The 23176-nt window shown below is 30.9% G+C and overlaps 1 protein-coding gene across 1 annotated transcript in view; it reads right to left on the bottom strand.

The window, feature by feature from the left end:
* Positions 1-9790, bottom strand: part of LOC129989201 (uncharacterized) — an 80195-nt gene extending 70405 nt beyond the window's left edge. Inside the window, exons 1-2 of the mRNA XM_056097616.1 lie at positions 9620-9790; positions 518-700 (exon numbers count right to left, since the gene is read on the bottom strand). Coding sequence (XP_055953591.1) covers positions 518-700; positions 9620-9776 — 340 coding nt within the window. The 5' untranslated portion in view covers positions 9777-9790. The remainder of the gene's footprint in view (positions 1-517; positions 701-9619) is intronic.
* Between the last annotated feature and the right edge of the window lie 13386 nt (positions 9791-23176).

Here is a 23176-nt window from a genome sequence, read left to right as displayed (position 1 = left end):
TTTGACATGAATTTGACATTATTACTGAACCTGTAATGTCATTCTTACCGAGTCCTGTGGCGATCGGTCCCCGGCATGCGATGAATGGTATCCGAAAATCGAATTTGCGTTTGAGACAAGTTTTTTACCGACGGACTGAAACCATCATTTGACACAAAATCACACACCCAACTGGATGCATTGAATTTGGCACGTTTACATGTTTCTGGAAGCATAGACCAAAGGACGGTCAACTTGTTGTTGCACAACATTTGATGGGCATCTCTATTGAAGATGCATCGTATTTCTGTCTGTCTGGCTCTCTTCGTTTTGTAGTTAACTTACATTCGAACAGCCGGAACTCGGTGTTTCTCGAATTAAGTAAGGTCTAAAAAGCTGAAATTCGTCAAATTTTGAGTTCGAATTCTTTGACCATTGCAGCATTTTTTTTTTTCTTTCTCGCAAACGAGAAAGTAAAACTGAGTCATGAAAAAAAGAAAGAAAACTGAGCGAATTTAGTTGAAAAATATAAACTCACCATCGTAGATGGCCGGGTGCTTGTTTCGAAAATAAACAAGAGCGGGAAATTCCGAAACGCCGTATTTCTTGGCCAGAAATTTTTCTCCGTTTTTAACGAACTGAACTCCAAAGTTTTCGGCATCGTCGTCTATTTTCTCGAGTTCTTGAAGGATCTTGTGACAGTCTTTGCATTCCTTGGTATCTGAAACATTGAAATCTACCAGTCAAATCTGCATTGAAACAAAATTTATATTACATATAGGGTTTAATCGCAAAAAGTATTGTACGTTTAATCGCAAATGTATAATTTTTGAATGCAGTAAAAAAAATAAGAAATTTGAAAAACTTTTTTTTTTTTTTTTTTTTACATTTTACGTATTTAAAAGAAATATATTTATATTAGTTAATATTTCTTTGAAGTGCATAAAACTGTTAAAATTGTTCCAAACGTGTTACAGCTAAAATTGCCTAAGTCAAAAAAGTAATTTGTGGGGAAAATATGGCGATATGAGAAAATATTTACATTTCACGTGTTTCAAGTGTGAAGATCTTGGTGTGAATGAAAATCAAGGCTTTGATGATTCATTTTTATTATTTCCGATGTTTTATGGTAAAAGTATTTGGAACAAGGACCACTAATGCCTTTTGAATGTAAATTTACTTGGGAAACAGAATCAATATCATCAACAGAAAGCAATACATATGAAAAACGATTTGTTTTAGTTTGCAATTATATAGCAACTATTTATAAGTAATTCAAACATTAGTTTTAACTCATTACCACTTTACAAAATATAAGAAAAAATTATTTTAAAAACAAAGCATTTAAATTAAAATTCAAAGGACTTTAATTAAAGTTAAATAGCATTAGAGAAAGTGAATTTTAATTTAAAGGAAATGGTCTTTTATATAATTCATAGCTTAATCTATTGAACGAAAACTTCTATTAATTTTTGTAGGCAGAGAGGAAGGCAGGCAGAACAAGTGCTCTGGGCATATTTTTATTACGAGTTCATGGTCATTTATTAATTAGAAGAGCTTTTGGCATGCAATACATTCTTATCTACAGATGATTACAAGGATTTTACATTTTTTTTTTTATTTTTTAGTTATATTTGTGGAACATTTTATGAAATAGCAGCTTTACCTCGTTTCTGATCAAAAGCCTCTGTTAAGTAAAAGTTAAAGCAGCATTTCATTTAATATTCCTTTATATTGAGATCCGGTGCTGTACTGTCCGGCGTTAAATTGCTGTGAGCCATGCTACTGTGGTGGCATGAGGATACGTCCAAATCATTGCTTGATCTTTAAAAAGCTAAAGTTTGATATATTTAAAAAACTATTCCGTTCAATTCTTTCTTAATAGTTAAGTGTAAATCATTAAATTCCTCGCCTGCAAAACATTCAATAGATTTTGATTTTTTTTAAGGCATCAAAATTTAGTTGAAATAGCATGATAACCTTTTTGCACTGGTTTGTGTGGCAATTAGGGTTTCCAATACTAAAAATAAATTTAAAAAGCTTAATTAAAGTTAATTGAGATTACATAAATAATAAATTAATTGAATTGGCAAACCAGCTGGTCGCCATAGAGGGCTAAATTATATGAGCCCAAAATGTCCTTGTGTATTATTCTCTAAGTTGAATTGTCATTTTAATTTTAATGTTCGATGGTATAAATTGTTGAAATAGGCAGATTGTAGTTTTTCAAAAAAAAAAATGAGAGATATACGATTATGATATTCCTAGGGCCCAAATTATATAGATATGCCTCTGTAATCATGCATGAAATTCTTCAAATAGAGTCAATGGCGGTGATTGGGTACAAATTTTACAAACATTGTCTTTAAAAAAGAAATTAGAGATTGTATGGGATGGAAAATAGACCAATAATATATATACTAAGTGCATATCAATACCTTTTCCCCATAAAATTAATTTATTAATTAACCAGTCTTAGTTACAGTAACATTCACAGTTACTCCTCCAAACTATGGGGTTATTGCGTAAAAGTGTTTTGAATTATGATCACAGCGATAAATTAATCTGAAGAAAAAGAATATTCAAAAGGAAGAGAATCTGCTCCTTATTACCCAAAATTTATTTTACTGATATTGCTAGATTGCTTTAAAGTACAAAGGTTTTTTTTTTTTTACTGTTTTTTAGTAAAAAAAATAATTGTACTTTTTAGAATATTTGATATAAGCTTCCATATCTATTCAACTCCTTCAATTTGGAATAATTTTGACCCATTTTGCCGGGAAAAGTTGGAATTCTTTTCTTACTTTTTTTTTATTGTCATTTTCAGCAATATATCAATGGCAGCCTTATTTTTATTTTGAGAATATATATATATATATTTTATCTTTTCCAGACGTATAAATTCAAATGTGACAAAAAATATTCAGAAGAGAATACGATTTTATTTCTAACCTACTTATTCTCTTAACTAATACCTAATCAGCTAAGGAATAATTTAAGCCTTTAAAAAACGATTTTTCTAGTAATGCTAGATTAAAATGTTGTTGGGACTGATTTATCAAAATGAATTTAGTGAACTTACAAAATAATTAAAATTGATCATTCATTTGATTATTTAATCAGCAAGTGAAAACGGCTCTTTAGGCTTGAAATAAAAACCTGAAGCGTCTACGTTTCTATCAAAAATTGACGAAAATTTAGGTACAACTTATTTTAAGTGTTAGGTATTGCCACATTGCTATTCCACTACAAAATGATCGTTATTATGATTTACTGCTAAATAATTTGATTCTCAAAATGCTATTTTGTTGCCAGAGTTTTTATTAATGACTTTTCAGGCTTTAAAATTTATTTAGAGACAGAAATTCTAATAAAATATGATAAAATAGCTTATTGTTGTCATTTAAAATTCCATGCTAATAGACCTACTTTCCATTACCGTAAAAAAACATTTGTCATCAAAAAATCGATGTATAAATTAAAAAAAAAAAAAAAAAAAAAAAAAAAAAAAAAAAAAAAACATTGTTAAGATTGAAAATTCTTACTTTTGAATGCTTATCGATGCATTTAAAATAATAAGAAAAAACAATGTATCTGTCGCTCAGACCCAATTGCTGGTTTAATTTCACACATTTTTCACTTGAAAATTTATAACATCTTTATAATGTCAAAGACTGTTCCCTTTCTTTCTGCCTTCAATTTCGAGAAAAGTTAAAAGAAAAGAAAAAAACACCGTCCCCTGCATTTTTTGTGGGGAATGAAACGCAACAAAATTCCCTATCCTCACCCATTGAATTGATTTCGACAATTTTTATTTCATATGAGAGTTCATGATCTCTAAATACATCATAAATGGTCAGTCTACCTTAGGAATTTTCAATTCTTGTCAGAAAGTGAACAGTGGCTAATTCATTGTACATTTTCATTGAGAAAATCCTCATTAGAGTTTCTCCAACCACAATCATTGCATTGTTTCCGAAAACTTTTATTTCATATCAATGCTAGCACCAAAAGATGTAATGGCATATCATCAATTAGTCATTCGTCATTTCGTAATGACAAGCCATCGATGATCGCCCGACTTGTTCCTCTGCCTGCCGACAAATGTTGCTAATAAAATACAGAGCCTTCAGTCTAAAAGAGGCGGTCGATTTCACCAAATTTTATCAGCAGTTAATGCAGATACTTTGAAATATAACTAATCAATCAGAATGCGCTACCATTGCGAAAACTTAATTTAAAATAATGCTTTCTTTCCATTATCAAAATCGACTGGCCAGGCAAAATGAATCTTATTAATATTAAGCCACTGTGTTAGTGACGTTAACAGAGAAATGTTAGCTAATTTTGATGAAATACATCTTATAAAGATAAAAAGAAACTACTATTTAAAATTATGACTATGAAATGATGGAAGAGGGTAGAAGATTCTTGATGACTTCATTTAGGCGTCATGAGCTTGCATATGACATAAAAATCGGCAAAATCGACACATTGGATATTTTATTGGTTGTGATTGAGAAACTTCGTCAAGGCTTTTTCCTAAAAAAAATGGGTAGTAAAGTAATTTTTTTTTGAAACTTTTTTCGAAAATCGATGGCTGGTGAGAGAAGGGCAATACCAGTTTCATATATAATTCATATGATTAACAATTTCATATGTGGTCCGATGTTACTTCTTTTTATTAATTATTTGAACTATATAGATAATGGAAGAATAGCCAGTCGCCGAAGGTGGCTAATTGAAAATTATTATGGTAAAGTTTTGGTGGCTGACTTTACATTTTAGAAGAAGTTGCCCTTATCTCTCCTGTATCTTTCATCATACCAGCAGTACTGTTCCCACACAAAGTGTTCAAATAATCTAAAACCAGAAATTAGAGAAAATATGAATTTCATTTTACAATTATAATTATATTTTAAATTTTTGCTGGCTCCCTCTCCCCCTCCGAAAGAAAAAAATATTTTTCCTTTATCAAAGATATAAGAAGAATTTTTTTTTCTTCTTTTATTTCACAAAGTAGCTGTTCGTAATGAAAAAGAAGCATTCTGCAAACTATTTAAAAACCAGCGGGGGGTGGTCTCCCCAAAATTTTTTCACACACCCTTTAGTAAAAAATGTTATTTCAGAGAACGCCTCGAACGGCACTGGCACACAATCGTTACGTAATATTAAACTTTGGCTTAAATTTAGCAATTTTATTGAACCTGTCGTGTGATCTTAAGCGAGTTTTTTAGCGATGAATCCTCGGTATGCAGTGAATAGTATCCGAAAATCGAATATGTGTTTCAGAACACGTTTTTCCGAACCGATTGAGACCAAAACTTGAAACAACCCTACATCGGATGTCGCAAAATTCCATAACACGTTTTATGCATGTAACTGAATGCGTTTTTTAGTTATCGCGTTTATATGTTTCTGAAAATACATATTGATAGAATGTCTACCTTAGGATTAGCTTCAACGGATTAGCTTCAAATCCAACAAGAGGTAATGTGATGGATATTTATAATATTTATGTTAAATCTGTGTACCGAATTTTATCTATCTAGCTCTCTTCTTTTTTGTAATTATAGTTTTAATTTATATTCGAAATGCAAGACAGACAAACTTCAACCGAACAAATGTTGCACAAATTTCATAATAATGTACAACTTTTGGTATTAAGACAGTGTACCATATTTTATCCATCCGGCTAAAAGCGTTTTTATGTTATCTATGACAGACAAAAACAATAATGCTAAAAATGTTTTTTTTTCCCTGTTCCGGGAGTTCTAAAATCGTCAAAATCTCAAATTCTAATTTTTTTACTATTACAATACTTTCTGTAACCTTCTAATATGAGAAAGTGATGATATTTTGGAAAACTGATCATAATCTGTTGCGCTGTCACGTGGACATCCGGTAAAACCGAACGAACTGATCAGCAAATAATATATAATAATGTGGGCGCCATGAACAATGGATTGAAGTCTCCACGCGCTCACAAGCAGATGTGTTCCGTAAGCGACCAGCCAATAAAAATTCCTATTTTTGTACTACTAAGGGAACCTGTAGCATAAAAAAAAGTGATTCCTGTTTCTGCTCACTTATACGGCGATTTCATCTCTTCATTTAGAAAAAGAAGGAGCATGTTTTTGACAGATCAGTTTATATTAAATCAAAAACTGTTATATGAAATATAATTTTCTTCAAAAAATGTCTTAATATACAGAAAAAAATAACGAATGTTTTTATTTGAATCAAAACTTGACTGGAATTCTTCAAATAATAAATAAGTTGACTCGCAGCTCAAAAATAAATAAAGTAAGAAAATTTTATATCACAAAATAGGGCAAATGTGTGTATAAGCAATTAAACGAAGAGTTTAAAACGATTGTTGCTTTCATTTAACCACTTGTGATGCAAAAATTAAAAGGATTCTGTTTACTCTTCACATTTTATATTATTTAAAAACATCTAAGATTTGATACCACTTATGTTTATCAAATTAAAATTTAGAAATATGCACGATATCTTTAGTGCACGATTTTTTCTCAAAACATAGTTTTTGCAAAATTTTTCTTCGGTAATTATAGCAATATTCCAAATGATTCTTCATTTGTCTACCTTTTGATCACACTAAAAGGAATCATCATCGATTTGCGTCTGGTTTACTTTCTTTTTATTTCGCTTGAAACAAAATTGATCAAACTGCGAAGATTATTGGCTACTTTAAGCAGAAAAGACGGTCGCCCGGAATATATGAGGACGAAAACCAAACGGAAAGCTTTACGTAACAGAAAAATGAAAACTTACAAGTTTTCGGTAACCAGCTTGGTCACATTCATTATTGTTTGCGTTTTGTTTCATCGCCATAAATATTTTATAACGAAGGTGAAGGAACAAGCCCAAATGATTTGTTTGGAATAAAATATATTCTCAAATTTAATTTTTAAAAATTGTTTTTAAAAATGCACTTTTATAACTATATTAAAAAGTAGCATCTTTTCATTTTAACTGTTACTTTCTTTTAAATCTTTAATTTATAATTCATTATTATAAACATTATAAAATCTTCAAATCAATTTATTTTTTTCCAAAACAACAATCAAAGGAATCAGAATTAAATGATTCATTGAAAAATATACTAAATAGTATACTGCCATCGAAAACATGCACGAATGCAAACTTTCAAAGATCTAGCACATGAATAAATATTGAAAAATATATTAATAAAATATCTCATATAAATATTAAGAAAGTTATGTTTAAGTAAAAAACGTACGTAAAATTATAGTAACAATAAAGATAAATTTGAGCAAGAAAAAGCTAAACGATTAAGCTTAACAAAAAGAAAAATAACAGCCATATTTATACACAGAATCAAAAACAAAATTTGGAATAATAAATACTATAATTAGATGATAAACAGAAAGAAAAATAAATTTTTAAAAATGGTACCTTAACTAGGAAGTAATTAATCTTCAAAAATATAAGAGTTTCAATTTTCATAGAGGGTATAAATTTTATTTCATATCTTATTTATTATCCAAACTGCAAATGCAGTTTCATGCACATTTCATATAAAATAATCAAAAACCACATAACCAAAATAATTCTTCGGTTATATGAAAATGCCACCTAAACAGTTTTCCAGATTCGACCGATATTTCCGTCAGGAAAGATCCTTTTTGCATATGAATGCATTTAAAATAACAGCTTCGAAATTTTTAAAAATAAAAATATGTTCAAGCATGCTGGACATTTCAACTAGTTGGTATCATATATTTAATAAAATATATGATACCAACTAGTTGAAATGTCCAGCAAAGAAAGTATTGGTTCACAAGACAGAAGTCGAAACTCTCTTCCCTTTTTTCTGAATTGTCATTTGCAACTGATTCCGATTAGCAGTTATTTTCAATTTCATTGAAACCCTTTGCAGAGGAAATTCGCACTCACGTGATGGGCATAACATGCGACATTTGAGAACCTATTCCAAATTCTGGAAGTAGAAGATGCATAGATTGCATCGGTCTTGAGATTGTCCCTTTTATTGAAAGTTTGAAATGCAAACTTACAAGCTGAATTTTATAACGTTGCTTTAATTCTAAATGAATTAAATGAGTATAATCATCAAAAATGAATTAGTTATTCGTTTATAATGAGCTAAATCACAATAGATGTAATTACAAAGTTGAAAAAAATTGGCTTTGCAAGCATGGGGGAGCACTCAGAAGAATTTTTCACGAACATCTAACAGTAGCATATCAAATAAATTTTTTTTTATTGTATTCGCTAAAACAGTTAAAATAACAATAAAAAGTATTCGAATAATGACGGATTTGGTTCATTTGGTTCAAGCAACAAAATGAGTCAAACAATGAAATATTCTTGTTAATCTGTGGAAGAGACAGAAAGAAAAACAATATTTTGCTTTTAAATTTTAATCAAAATTTAAATAATCAAAATTTAAATAAAAAAAATTTAAATAATCAAATTCTTAAAAGTACACCATAAAGATCAAATTCATTTGATAGAGAAAGTTAATTTCATAAATTATGTAGATAAATATTACTTTCATGTAACAATCACTTCTGAGAAATTAAAATAAGAGTGTATGGAATCTTCAACGAAAAGCACTTCGAGAAACTAAAGTGATCAACAAATTTCCTTTGAAGTTACTTTAACTATGTATGTGATTATATTTAATGTCATCAATAATTCCTTTTTAAAATAGCTCTAAGTTGAATGGTTCCCTATAGAACAGAATATAACCACTGCTACCACAATCGTAAACAGAAAATTAATCCAAATAAATTAAAATAAAGCAGAATTAAAAACTGAATTGAATGCAATTCGTACAAAGAAATTATTCACTCTAATCGTTATTTTAAAGTCAAATAATGATTAAACGAAATAATTAATTTCTTATTTTCAAAGAAAAGAAACGACTTTACTATAAATTTCTATTCCGAATCCTTTTTTTTTTCTTCCATTTTTTGAAAAAATTAATGAGTGAAACCACTTCTTGACATAAAAGGCTATGATTAGAAGAAAAAGGCTCAGTTTATAAATGATCAAATATTTTATATAGAAATAGCATCTCGTTTATGCATTTTTAAAAGAAATATTTCAGTGATTCACGTCTCAAAATATAGAAAGAATTCGGAGAACATTTCTGAGGTATGTATTTAGATCAAGGCTAAGTCAGAAACTTCTTCTGCTGTCTTTTGTTACATTCCACTTGGAATAATTTTCTTATATTTTCAACAAAGAAGTTTTTTAAAAAGCATTTTTATTTGTTAATTTAAATGCATATCATAAAGTAATCCTAAACGTTTACATTTCTGTGGCCATTGTAGCTATTTTTGTAATACACAAGAGAAACAGTGCTGCCCTCTGCCTTCCATCTACAGAACAATATTACCTTAAGCTATACGATGTAAATGCATTTACATATCAAACATTTTATTCAGTAAAGTGGATGGAACGTTAGCTTCTGCTACTTTTTCTGAGAACAAAACTTCTCCATTTGCAGGAGTTTCTAAAATAGAACCGGAGATCCACGCGTCGTCCGCTAGTGGAACAGTTCACTCGCGACCAAAATACCCGTGCAGAGTAGCAAAAGAAACAACGGAAGTGTGATGAAACTTACAGAACAGGACGGCCAGAAATTCCTCTTGTTCGATGAGCTCCTCTAATCGCCTCGCATCGACGTCTTCAATGGGATTGGTAGGTTCGATTGTTTTTCGGATTCCGTGGCAGAAATTAAGCACCAGGAGCCCGAAAATCAGCGCCGCTGTTCTCCGCATGGTCTTCCCGAAGAGTGACGCAATCCCGGCAGCACTCGCGGATCCCAGAAGCCCCTACGCCAGGGTCTCCGAACTTTTCTAAGTGATTGTCAAGGCCCGCCACATAATTTGAACCAACTAAATAGCAATGGTGCGATTTAGGAAAATTCTGAGAACACATTTTTGTTAAATTGAAACTATCATCGTGATTTGTGACATCGCCATGCTGGCGCAATTTTTATAATATAAAACATAGAAAAAAATAATAAAGGAATAATTTTGAAAAAGAACCTGTTTAAAACTTATGGTATCTCGCTTTTTCTCAATTGAATTTTATCTGAATGCTAACTTTATTGTAATATTCGCTTCAAATATTTCTTGCTTTTTTAAAGTTGAAAAGTGTTAGGATTTCATTTTTAAATTTTGATTTTTAAAGCAATGATTAAAATGTTGAGGGAAATTTAAATAGAATATTCATTACTTAAAATATAATAATTATTATATTTTAAGTAATGAATATTACTTAAAATATATATTATTAATATATATTAATATATATTTTATTATTAAATTTCTATTAATAATATCTATTATATTATTAATAGAAATTTTATTAATGATATAATAATTAATAAAATTTAAAAGAGAGAAAAGTAAGGGAGCCGGGGCTAGTTGTGACGCTTTTTGTTAAAAATGCTCATATATATATTTTTTTTATGTACTTGCGTTTTTTGATTATAAATATTTTTATAGCCTAACTATTCATTCATAAAATGAATAAAAAATCATCCAAAATTTTGATGATTTTAACACAAGAAATATTTTTTCAAAATTTGACGGCTGTTACAACTTGCATAGCCATTGTAATAATAAAAACAATATTCAAAATTATTTCTACGTTACACTTCTTTTTATTAATTAGAATACATAACGCAATTGGTAATTATTACCACTTGGTATAATAGTAATAAATGAGTAGTCTATAGCAAAATGAGGGTAAAATTACTTAGCTAATCTACCTGAAAGTCAGCCTGCATCACAATTGCGGGAGAATGATAGAGTACTTTCTATTGCACACATTTTGTAACCTCATTTGTGCGAATTAAATTTCGCACCCATTTCAGTACATCAGATTTGTGAGCCGTAGTGGTCTGTTATTTATATCTTTGCCTCAGAATCGGAAAATTCTAGTTTGAAACCCGAATTTCGCCAAAAAAAAAAAAAAAAAAATCGCCGTACAAGAAGGCTTGGCATGCATTAAATATTCTGGGTCTCCCATCCCCAGTGGGGTGCAAAAGAGGACTGAAGGGCCTCCATCCATGCACTGTCAATGTCAAATAACAGTCGCTCAAAATTACGTAGCCTGTCTGCATAGTATAAAATGAAGTCTCCCGAAAGCATCTGTATGTTTGAAAGAGAAATACTTAACTGATATTGGAAGTATTTGTACCATTTTCTAAGGCATTTATTGCGAAAGGTTTTAGTATATTGAAGTTATATCAAAATAAAATAAGTTTTATAATTGCGATTTTAATTATTTTCTTACTATGATTCGCGCATGATAAAACAGCAGTATCTATGCTTTCCACTTATCCGCGCATACGCGAAAACCTCAAACTGCGAAATCTTTTTGTCTTGGCCCCAGGAGGAAATATAGCCAATACAGTTTACAAATAAATATTATGAAGCAATCTGAATTTTATTTTCATATCAGATCATACAGAGTTGATAAACAAGTGTGAAGCGGTGGGTACAGTGACTTATTCTTATATTTTTAAATTTTAAAACTGCTTTTCTATTCTATATTTTTAGTGATTGTTTTGTCTATGAACATACCATATTTTTACCTTTTTAATAGTCTAAATATTTCTGAATGTGTGCAATAAAAAATTATTTTGTATTTATTTTTGATGATTTCTAAATATATTTTTATTTTTGTTTGATGTTGCATGCCAGGCTTATGTCATATCGGGTGGAATCTAGACATAAATTTAAAGCTAATCTTTCCTCTTGGATGTTATGCCACGGGCAACGCTGTGCGGGTGCTGCTAGTATGCTATGAAATTATATACCATCGGAATTACTGTACCCATCTCTGTATATAAAACAAATTTTTTTAAAAAAAATTTGAATGTTAATTGAAAGTCTTCTTTTTAACTTATTTTCTTTTGATTTTTTTTTCTTTTAACTTTTTCCTCTTTTTCCTAATCCTTTCTTCTTGGGTTCATTTCTTATTAAGTATGTCATAATATTCTTTCCAAATGCTTCTTTACATTTTGGGTAAATGATATAAATTTTTTTTTAAATGCGAGTTTTTATAATTTTGTTTATTAAATGAATTTCTACTACACCCTTAGAAATTTGATCTTTGATATATAAAATAGAGATAATTCAAACATAAATCTCCCAATTTATAATATGTTACAACTCGCCTCAAGATTTTGTTACAGTTTGCCCTATGGTAAATTTTCAAACATTATATAATTGTAAAAATAAAAGTTGTAGTTTTCATTTTATAAATTGTATTAAATCTATTAAATAGCAGCCATAATAATTATTAATCAATAGCAGCCATAGACACTGAGACATATATATATATATATGTGTGTGTGTGTGTGTGTGTGTGTGTGTGTGTGTGTGTGTGTGTGTGTGTGTGTGTGTGTGTGTGTGTGTGTGTGTGTGTGTGTGTGTGTGTGTGTGTGTGTGTGTGTGTGTGTGTGTGTGTGTGTGTGTGTGTGTGTGTGTGTGTGTGTGTGTGTGTGTGTGTTCCGATTTATTTCATCCGAGAGGCATATTAAGTACATGAAACGAAGATGAAACTGACGCCCGTCCACATTGCGATACAGGTGCAAAGGAGACAGAAAAATACCCCCCCCCCAATCATTTTACTATGAGATTTTCATAGGGATTTCTTTGCCACGTGTCGATTTAGGGTAAGAGCATTTTAGGTATTTTTTAAAAAAATTTGCAAACATTAAACATGCCACCAGAAAGTACATTTAGTATGAAGAAGAATATATAAAAGAGATGAAGAAATAAGCTTCAAACAGAAAGTTTAATCGAGACTTAATCGCAACAAAAGACTTAACCGTCTCCAAATCAACCTAAAAAAATGGATATTTATCAAAAGAATTACCTTACATAAATAGTCTTTATATTATGCAAATTCTACTTTTTAATTCTATCAGCTTCATTTCCATAAAATTGCCCTCTTAGTTTCAATTTGTTGCACTATGTGTAACAACGTTTTGAAATGCTGTGGTGAAATTCAGACGCGTCCAAAACGGTCCATCAGATCGCCTGCTTTTTCCAAGCATTGATTTCGTATTGCGATCTTCTCTTCTTTTATTTCGTAGCCTGTATACATTTTAATCTGCAGTAAGCTGATTCAAATGAATTCATGTTTTGCAATGGGGTCAAATAACGAAGTGTAATGTTTCTTTAAAAAAAAATGCATTCTTTGTATTATTTGAAAATCTAAAAAGCTAATTATTTGCGTGAACAAACTGGTCTCCAAAGACGGCTGGTAGATAGTAAAGGCATTAAGTAGTGTACAAATAGATATGGTAAGGCTTAATTAATATGATGTTGTCTAGATTAATATCATCTTCATGCAGCAAAAATGAAACTGCAGCATTGCAGAATTTTGTTGTTGTTGTCGAGTTAAACAGTTAACGAATGGTTTTTATCAACCCATCTCAAGTAAATCTCATCGGTGCTTTTCAAGATCAAGGTAAAATATTAAACTTATTACCATTTTTATCTTGCATTATATCTATGTCCTTCTCGCGTTTGTTATTGTGTGTGCCGTTTTATTAATGTTCGTCATAAACTAATCTGTCTTAATTCTTTAATCATTATCAAGGATGATTTTTTTTTGCCGCCTTAGATCGTTATCCGAATGTCACGTTTCATTCACTTTAATTGTTCGCTTTGATACTTTTTCCAGAGCGGTGCTTCGAATCAGCTCTCGAAGAATGTATGAGAAGATCGGGGCTATTTTTAAAAAGGTATTAGCTCCTCGCTTACGGAGACTTCCTTACCTCTCCCTACCGGAGATCTGCTGGTGCAGTCTTTCCGCTTCCGAAGCTTTCATTATTATAAATGAAAGTCTCTTCTGTGTGATAGATATCAGAGACCTTCCACCGGTGCAGTTTTTACCCAAAGGGTTTCTTACTGAGACTCGTGCCTCCTCTCCTCGAGTTTCGAAATAAAAATATGAGACAATGAAAAAAGTGTAGAGTATTTTTTACTTAACGAATGAGACGAAAAATATCTTTACAGCAGAATTTTAAAAAACACCATTCGTTTTGCAAGTGGAAAGAGATAAAAAAAAAAAATCTAAAGCCATTGCAACTTAACTTTGTGAACAAAGCAATCATTTATTTTTGCTGATGAATATAGGAAACTTCAAAATCATAAAAAGAGACAATATAAATAAAACGCAGTAAACTGTCGCCTTTTCCATATGCTTCCAAATACGGATGTAATATGTTTGCATGGATCTTTTTGTTACCAACGATGATTGTTTGTTACATTTCTATTCCGTGTTTCTTGTTCCTTTTTAAAAGTAACGTATTTTCGGTCATTCTAGCTTGACCGCAGAGCTCTCATTTTCTGCTTTCCATAAGGCAACTGTCTTATCAGAATCGCTTTAAAATTCTTGATTCCCTGCAGCGAATCGGCGGAAAAACGGACGTGGGTCATCATGTATGTGACTGCCTACATTCGGAAAAATGTCGTCTAAATAAACCTTCAGATCATTTTAAAAGGAATGGCACAAACATTGACTCCTTAATAAAAATGAAATTTTTAAAATAAGAATGATTAAAAATCGGTGTTTCAGTGGGGATGAAGGCGAACGAACTGTTTTACTTCAATGTCTGTGCGGATGAATATTTATGTGACCCGAGGTGCGCTGATGATGCTACGCTAAAAATCCTGCGTTACATTGTGTTCGTCTTTCTACATATTTGTGCGTGTCTTGAAGAATTATGATCAAGATTTTATTGAAAGGCAACAACAGTCGCAGGACATATCCTAAGGATCCCCTCACTCCATTTTATTTTTCATTTGATAAACACCCTCTTCATGTCTACCGTGCTCCTTTTATTAAGTTTTTTTTTTTTTTTTTTTTTTTTTTTTTTTTTGGCAATAACTTTCTAACATGTATCGATTTACCTCAACCCGCCCCCTCGGTTTCTCTGAATGATGATACGGAATTTTATTATTATTATTATTATTATTATTATTATACAATCTTGCTTTATCTTGTTTTTGTTTCATATGAGCTATGGCTAGTTTTTGTATTATAAATGTGCCACATTTTGTATTGTTCTATATTATCTTTAGTTTTGATGCTGTGTTATTTCATTTTTTTATTATGTTTTGTTTTGCATGCTATGTCTTTATACACTACTGAAATCCATCTTCATCTGACGGCAGATGTGTTGCTGTCGTTCCATTTCATTCGGGGAAAAGTCATGACTTGTGACATTCCACTGAACAAAGAAAAACGTGTGCAGTGTGGAGAACAGAAGATCTATTTGCATTTTGTATGCTTTTTATATACTTTATCATTTTTTCATTGATTGTTCTTTCTTCAAATGTATTGATACATGTTCTTTTTTTTAAATTCCTTCTTTATCGCGTCTATGTGAGGAAGCAATCGTTGAGTTTTTTTTAACATTTTTTTAATCTTTACATAATGAATCCAGTATTTCGCTTTTTTCAAGTTTTCTTTGTCCAAGCCAAGGCGATAGCAGCACACAGAACCATGTAGAAAGGCAAAAAGCATGAAGGACAGAACGTGAAAAAACACATTCTGGGATGATAATCTTAGAAAAGAATGCTCCGAACTTTGATTCCATGGCAATAAGAACGCCGTTACAACGAACGGAGTTGGAGTGATTAAGAAATTATTTTTAGAACATTATCTAATTAGAAATGATTACGTATATATACATGTGTGTGTATGTGTGTGTGTGCGTGTGTGTATGTGTCTGTATGTAATGATATTTTAAAATCTAATTAAAATCTTAGTTCATTTTCTAATTTTTATTTGAAATGAGGCCATACAAACTTCATTCTAAAATGTTCTCTTATTTTCTGGTCCTATTTCACTTTTTTTATTTAATTCATTCTACACGCGATCTGTAAAACTACTCACTTCAACATTTTCCCACACTCCGAATGAAGGAATAAAATGCTTACGACATTCTTTTAAAGATACCTAAATTTCCCTTTCCAAAGACTACACGTGTCAGAGAAAGAAATCCCTATCAAAATCTCATTATAAAATTACTGAAGGGAAGCGTTTCGCTGTCTTTTTGCACTTGTATCACGATGTAAACGGGCGTCAGTTTTATCGTCACTTCTTGTACATAAAATACCTTCCGTTGTGAAATAAATCGAAGTTAAAATTTCAAATGCTTCTTCTATTCGGTCACGCAACGGCTACAATATGTCGCATATATGGAATGAGCTCAGGTTTTTACAATAATGGAAAACTCAGTTGTTGAACAGTGGGGAGATGTTCAGCGACCCTCACTCCGTCTAACATACCGCCATACTATAAGAAAAGAGGTTCATTGTGCAATGAGATGTGGAAAGCAAGTCAAATGAGATGTCTGTTTTAATAAACTCCAGTCCATGTTGCCACTCCAACCACAGGAGCTGCACATCAATGCTCCAGTTGCACATTCCATTGAGCGTAAACAAGACATTGTTTGAAGCCATCAAGCTGGGCTTGGAAATTCATGAGCAAATCGTTGATGTTATGTAAAGGGCTGCTAAAATAATAGTCTCTCTAATCCATAGTTAATGCAGTAAGAGTTGCGAAAAAAGGCTTGTGAAAAAAAGCAGGTGAAAGCCAACATGTGGCAGAAACTCTATTTTATCGAAGCAAATGGTGAAGAAGAAAATAATACTATTGAGATGGAATTGTTGCATTATTTAGAAAAACGAAATAATTTTAGAGATTTCAGTATTGTAAAATAAAAAAGAGTATGCATTCAAAGGTATTTTTTTTATTTATTGTGTATTTCTTTTTCTTAAATAAAAAAAAATTAATTCTTAATTTTTGACTATGTTTTGAATTTTCAATTTCGACAAGGTTACGAGTTGCTTGATATTTAAAAACTTGGGTTTTACACTGTGTTACTCTTCCAAACCTGATGACTCTTCGAAAATAGAATGCATTCAAGTAAATAAAACATAGGTTTTTAAGAACAATACAAGCAAAATAAAGCATAAAATGCAATAATTCGAAGGTGTAGCTAAAAATGAGTATTTAATTATCAAAAATTTTCTTAGAAATATATTTATAAAGAATATTTTTATTAAATTGTCAATTTGAATTATAAAATATATTGACTCGATTCGTTTTGAAAAATAAATGGAAATCATGGGAACATTTTCATTTCATTTTTTCTATAAAAATGCTTTTTCTTGAAGAAAAACACTTGGCAATTCAGATTATATGTAAAATGACTTATAAAAGTAATAGCTGATACTCGCTGAAATATTAACATTGATATTAGTTTTGTATAAACGCGTTTATGTCTTATGCAAATTTGAAGGCAGATAGATGCTCCTGCTCTGGTTCTCATTTCAAAGGAGTATTTGGCCAAAGCCTTTAAAAGCTTTTTTCCTTTTCGGTATAATTTCAATAGACTATAATGAAAGTAGTCAGCCACGAAAAGAGCTAAGCGCCCCTGATCTGAAACAGCAGTCTAAAATAAATATCAATGAAGTTAATATTAAGAATCCTAAAATCCTGACCAGACAGGTGTATTTTTTTCTTTCAAATTTTAAATTGAAAATAATTTTTTAAGAAGCTTTCTTAAAATTTGATTTTTATTCTACCTTTCTTGATTAAATATACATCTATCCTTTGAGCAAAATCCCTTTAATATTCTTATGCAATACTAATGTTTTCCATTTGCTCTTTTTTTATAAAATCAATTTAGTAGATCTTAAACATTTATTTTATATCTACTAACTTTTCCGGAACTTTAATTTTTATGATGTAATGGAAGCTGAGTTGGCAATTGGACTCAGAATTATAAAATTGGAGAAATAAAACCTTTGCCCTCTTAAAAATAATTTGATGCATAATTCTGTTATGAACACATAGATTCATTCTATTGCTCCGATAAATAAAAAATATAGTTGCACGCGTCGTTATAATTAGTTATTTGTCGTTATAATATAGTTGCACATTTTTTCAAAAGTACTTTACATGAGATTCCTTACAGTTGCACAGGTGTCATTTTTCTTCCCTTTAACTTTCGAAATCAAAAAATGTCAAAATGACACACCCTTTAGAATGGTGGCAGACAGGAGCCATCCAAGTGCAAAGGGCTGAAAACCACTGGTTGAGGCACATTTCCTTTGTCAAAGTAATCAATAAAGAATTCTTAAAACAATTTGAAAAACATTTTATATAACAAATACGTTGTTCTTTTCATGATAATAAGACTAACATTATCGAAATATTGTTGACAAAAAGTTGCTTGCAAATAAAATAAAATCTTTTTTCACCTATATGCCTAGGATTTATACAAACTTCTTTTTTTTTCACTCTTGCATGTACATGTAAGTCATTGTATTTGTGTATGATAAAGCAAAGCTCTTTTCTCTGAAGGATTATTTTTCTTTTAACGTTAATCAAATAAACGGAATCAAGACATTATGAAGACGTAAATCAAATCATTATGAATTCAACAAAATCAAATTCATAGCGAGCCATAAAATTCACTGAAAAGCCTATTATTAATCAAACAAGCGAAGCTCTGAAATTGTCAATAAATTCTATTTTGAACCGTGTAAATATATTACTTAAGTGCTATAACAGAAAAATTCAAAAACATTTTCAAATTATTTCTATAAATATTTAAAGGTGAAAAAGAGAAATTATAGTGAAATAATGGGTACAGTTTCTTAGACTTCTGTTAACAGTTTACTTCTAGAGATCATTTTTATGCTTTATGAGAATGAATGAATCCTGATTGAAAAAAGAAGAGTATCACTATTGTAGACAAAGAAATACAGTTATTCGTACGAAATAAAGAAGTAATTAAAGTTTTTTGAGCTCTTTTCGAGCAAATAAGTAAACCAGAAAGCTTCAGCAGAGCCAAGAATGCGTCCGGAGCCAGAAAATAACGCCGCATGCCAAGCAAGAATAAATAGTTGTGTAGACGCAGCTTTTTGTTTTTCCCCTTTTGTTGGAAGCCCACACGCGTGCATTTTTTGCACGTGTGTCGCTCTTTGCTTTTATTACAACTAGTTCAAGTTCATTCTCGAGAGACCAAATCTTTGGACTCTTAACGAGGCAAATGAGATGTTAAATATGTGACTTCTTTTTGTTTTAAATTTTGATATTGTCAGAAAATGTGACAACTTTTTTCTTCTTTTTCTACAAATGTGCTAAATATTATCTGATTTTTTATTCTCTTCTTAATACCTTAGAGATTTGCAAATCAGTGCACTTGTGAGTTCTCAAAGACAGTGGGTAGACAGTAGTGCAGAGGATGTTATACACCTTGGTCCCGCCATTGAAGGGAGGGGGGGGGACAACGTGATCAAGAAGCAAAATAATGCTCTGAACAATAATAGCGGGTTGGAAAGAAGAGAGAAAGAAATTTAACTTTTAAAATTCGATGAGTTTATAAATATATGATATTCAGATATATTTTAGTTTATTACAAGTGTGCAACATAGGGTAAGTAGATGTACGGTCATTTACTTCGCCGACTCAATTGGGTTGCATGTCATTGGGTAATGGACGGCTAGAATGACTGGAGAAAGTTGCTACTTGTAATTCAAGATCATGTGAGTTCTATTTGTCACTTTAATTCGTTTATTGCTTGGAAAGAATTATTAAAGTGACTCAATTTATGTTCGACTGTTGATAACACAAATCCAGTTACTATAAATAAGGAAATGGAACGACTTCAATTACTATTTCAAAAAACTATAGGAATGATTCTATTTTTAGCATGTAATAATCTTCCATATTGAGGAAATCGTGAAATTATTAAGTAAATACGAATTATTAAGTAAATAAATATGTACTTATGGATCATATAAAAAGAGTCAAAAAATTCATAGAAAATAGAATTGTGCATGATTTAGCACATATATCATAAGAGAAACTTATTTCTGCTTTAGGATATGAAGTTCTTAACAAAATGAAAGACGACATGAAAGCACTATAATACCCAGATATTTCCCATAAGGATAAAACTTCAGTCATTATTATACAAATTTTGAAGAGAAAAGATGAACCGTAAATATTATTAATAGGGTTTATTAAAATAACCGATGTCATTATAAAGAGAGTAGCAAAAACCCTATTGATTTGGAGATTGTAAAAAATGAATTGTAGAGGACAGGCACACGGCTATGGAAGTAACATAAAAGGGTAATTTATAGGGGTACAATCTAGAATAACTGCTCTAAACCCAGTGATGTCGCTTTCAGCAGAGTATATTGCATTTTTTAATTTATATATTGAAACGTTCATATTTTCTATATCTACAAAAGCGTGGCAAATTTTACAAAAATATTTAAATATTTCTCTCATTATTATGCAACACTCATCGGGAAGTCAAAATAGATTCTATTAAAGCAGTGTTGAACAAAAGATTTCTACAGCCCTAGAGGAATTGACTGCTGCAAATAACGATATCCGAAACTACATGTTTATTGGATTTAACACAAGAAATGCCATTCATCCTATGTTTAATAATATGGTTTGCAATATTATCCAAAAATAACATTATCAATAAACTATTTCACGCAAAACCAATTGTCATGGATTGATTTGATTTATTTTAATTTACACAATAAAATTAAAACTGAAATCCAAAATTGAATACATTTTTAGACGAAGCAAAAGTAATAACTCATCATTTGAGTATTTTAGAACGTTTTCCTGAAAAACGAATTCGAAAACCTGACCCAAGAAATGTGTTTGCTAGATGATTAGATTTCGAATGAAAGCGATGCAAATAACGCACAAGACATGCTGTAATACTCACTAAATAATAATTATAATGAGTTATCTTTAAATGTATTAACTGCATTGAAACTTTTCATTACGTTGTCAGTTACTATAGCAAGTGCTGAGAAGTCTTTCAGGATGTATGTATGTTATGTTTTTATACGCCATTGCTACAAATATATTACATTACTGTTGAAAGATTCTATTTTCTGCACTCATAATGTAAAAAACAAACAAAAAAAACATGCTTAATATCAGCGAAAACATTTTTGCATCGATCGAAATTTCAACACTACCATTCGGAACCAACACTATTTCACCAGTTAGAACTACAATTGAAATTTTAGAAAAAATTAGGAAATGCATAATACAGTGAACAGAATAGTATAAAATAGAATGAATTTTATGACGATTAAAATTGAAAGATTATAAATGTTTTGCTTAAAGCGCCATTAAAACCAAATTGTATAAAATATTTAATTGAAAAGTTTAGCGATTGATCATGGCGGACATGCTCCAAAGGCGACTGGTACTTAATATGTTACTGCTACTTTTATAAATTATGCAAAAAAAAAAAAAAATTGAAAAAAATATTATTGGAAAGCGAAAATTCATTCTGACATTCCCAAAAAATTATGAAAAACTGAATAGAATTTCCATACATTTATAAAGGAAGGAAAAAAGTGTTCAAATATTTGATGAAGCGATGAAAGCGGCTCAATTTTATTGCAGCGATGAGAAGTGTTATGCATAAAAATATTTTAATAAATAGAAACTAGAGAGAAAAAAATGTGCGGATGTAAGACAAATGTTATTAAAACCATAATTTTTTTTAATTTTAAAAAATTGTAAAAATTATTTTTTCGGAATAATAGTTCTGAGAGTGAATACCAGACCTCCCATAGTTTTCAATTAATCACTTTAAAAAAATCACTTTGATGTGCACATTCCCACTTTCCAAAGAAACATGCTAATAAACGATATGCCCTGTCGAGTGCCAACACTCAGAAACTCACATTCTCTTTTATTAGTAGTAGAACCTGGTCTAATGTCACAAAATGAGCGAAATACAACCACTCATCTCTTTAAATCAAGTGAATACAAAACCCCATTCATGTATCACTAGTGGAAAAAGTGGGTCTTTTGCTATCGCTATCTGCAAGTCTCGATCATGAGACCCGCCAAACAGTGCGCTTTCGTGTGTTCCACTTTCTTTCCCCCTGACAGCGAATTTCGGTTTTCCGTATATTTACATGTTGGCGGTCGGCCAGCCGATGCCGGGTAAAATTAGAACATCCACCGGAGGGACGAACTCGAACTGTCGTTTTTCAATTAGGTAGCTTCAAGTGGTACCTTTCATTCGTGCATCTCACAATTCCGGATAAATGCGCCGATCTTTATAATGGTCTTCTTGTTTGCTTAAAACGGAGGATTCGAAAAAGAAAAAAAATTATAAATAAATAAAGATTTTTTTAAACGTATCAGTGAATTACCGTTAGAACGATAGCATGGATTATTTCGAAATAATCCCCTGCAGCACGAATTGAAACAACGTTCTCTTTTTATTTGAGGTAAAATGAAAAATTTTCTATATACATGACTTGTTCGCCAGGATCACTGGAATTTTCAATCAAATATTTTATATTACCCAATAAAACATTTTTCATATTCAAATTTCGATCTATTCAGAAGCTGTACATCCTTCTGTTCGCTATACAACACATTTCTCTCAATTCCTGTCATGAGATAAAATAATTGAAGTTCATTTGGTGCATTTGGCTATTTCGTAGGATTGAAGTCCTTTGGTCTTCCCTTCAGACATTCGTTGAGTGTCCATTCAGTAGCATTTGAAAATGCTCCATGGCGCATCATCTTTCCACATTTTTAATCGTCAAAATCAAGACCTCAAAGTGCACCCCCTTTGATCACTGTGCTGTCAACGAATGACAACATTTGGAAGCTTTCGTATTTCATTGAAAGATGAACTGCAAAGTGCTTCATTTCACTAGCTGCTATTTTAATGAAGTGGATACTTCGACGAATAAAAATATTTGTCTGATTTCACTATTAAAAAGAAAGTATTATAAACAAAACATTTTGCCTCATACCATTAAGAAATGATATGACTGTATGCATAACTATCGACAGGCTGATAGTAGTATTTCATAAAAAATCTGATTTTTCTGTTTCAATCTAAAAATGAGTTATGGAGGTTTCAATGCGAAAGCACATCGTGTTCTACCTTTGACATGTTATTCCTTTGACCCGATCAGAGGTGCAATGTTTCTTATTTAGAGGATACTTTCACCCAACTCATTTTCTCAAATGGTGAGGAAATTTGTGTATGCCGTGTATCTGTATTTGACTTTTGATCTTACGACCCATTGGAAAAGATTTTCGTTCTAATCCAACC

This window comes from Argiope bruennichi, chromosome 1, assembly GCF_947563725.1.
Source record: "Argiope bruennichi chromosome 1, qqArgBrue1.1, whole genome shotgun sequence".
Lineage (NCBI taxonomy): Eukaryota > Metazoa > Arthropoda > Arachnida > Araneae > Araneidae > Argiope > Argiope bruennichi.
This window is presented reverse-complemented; position numbering and strand designations above follow the sequence as displayed.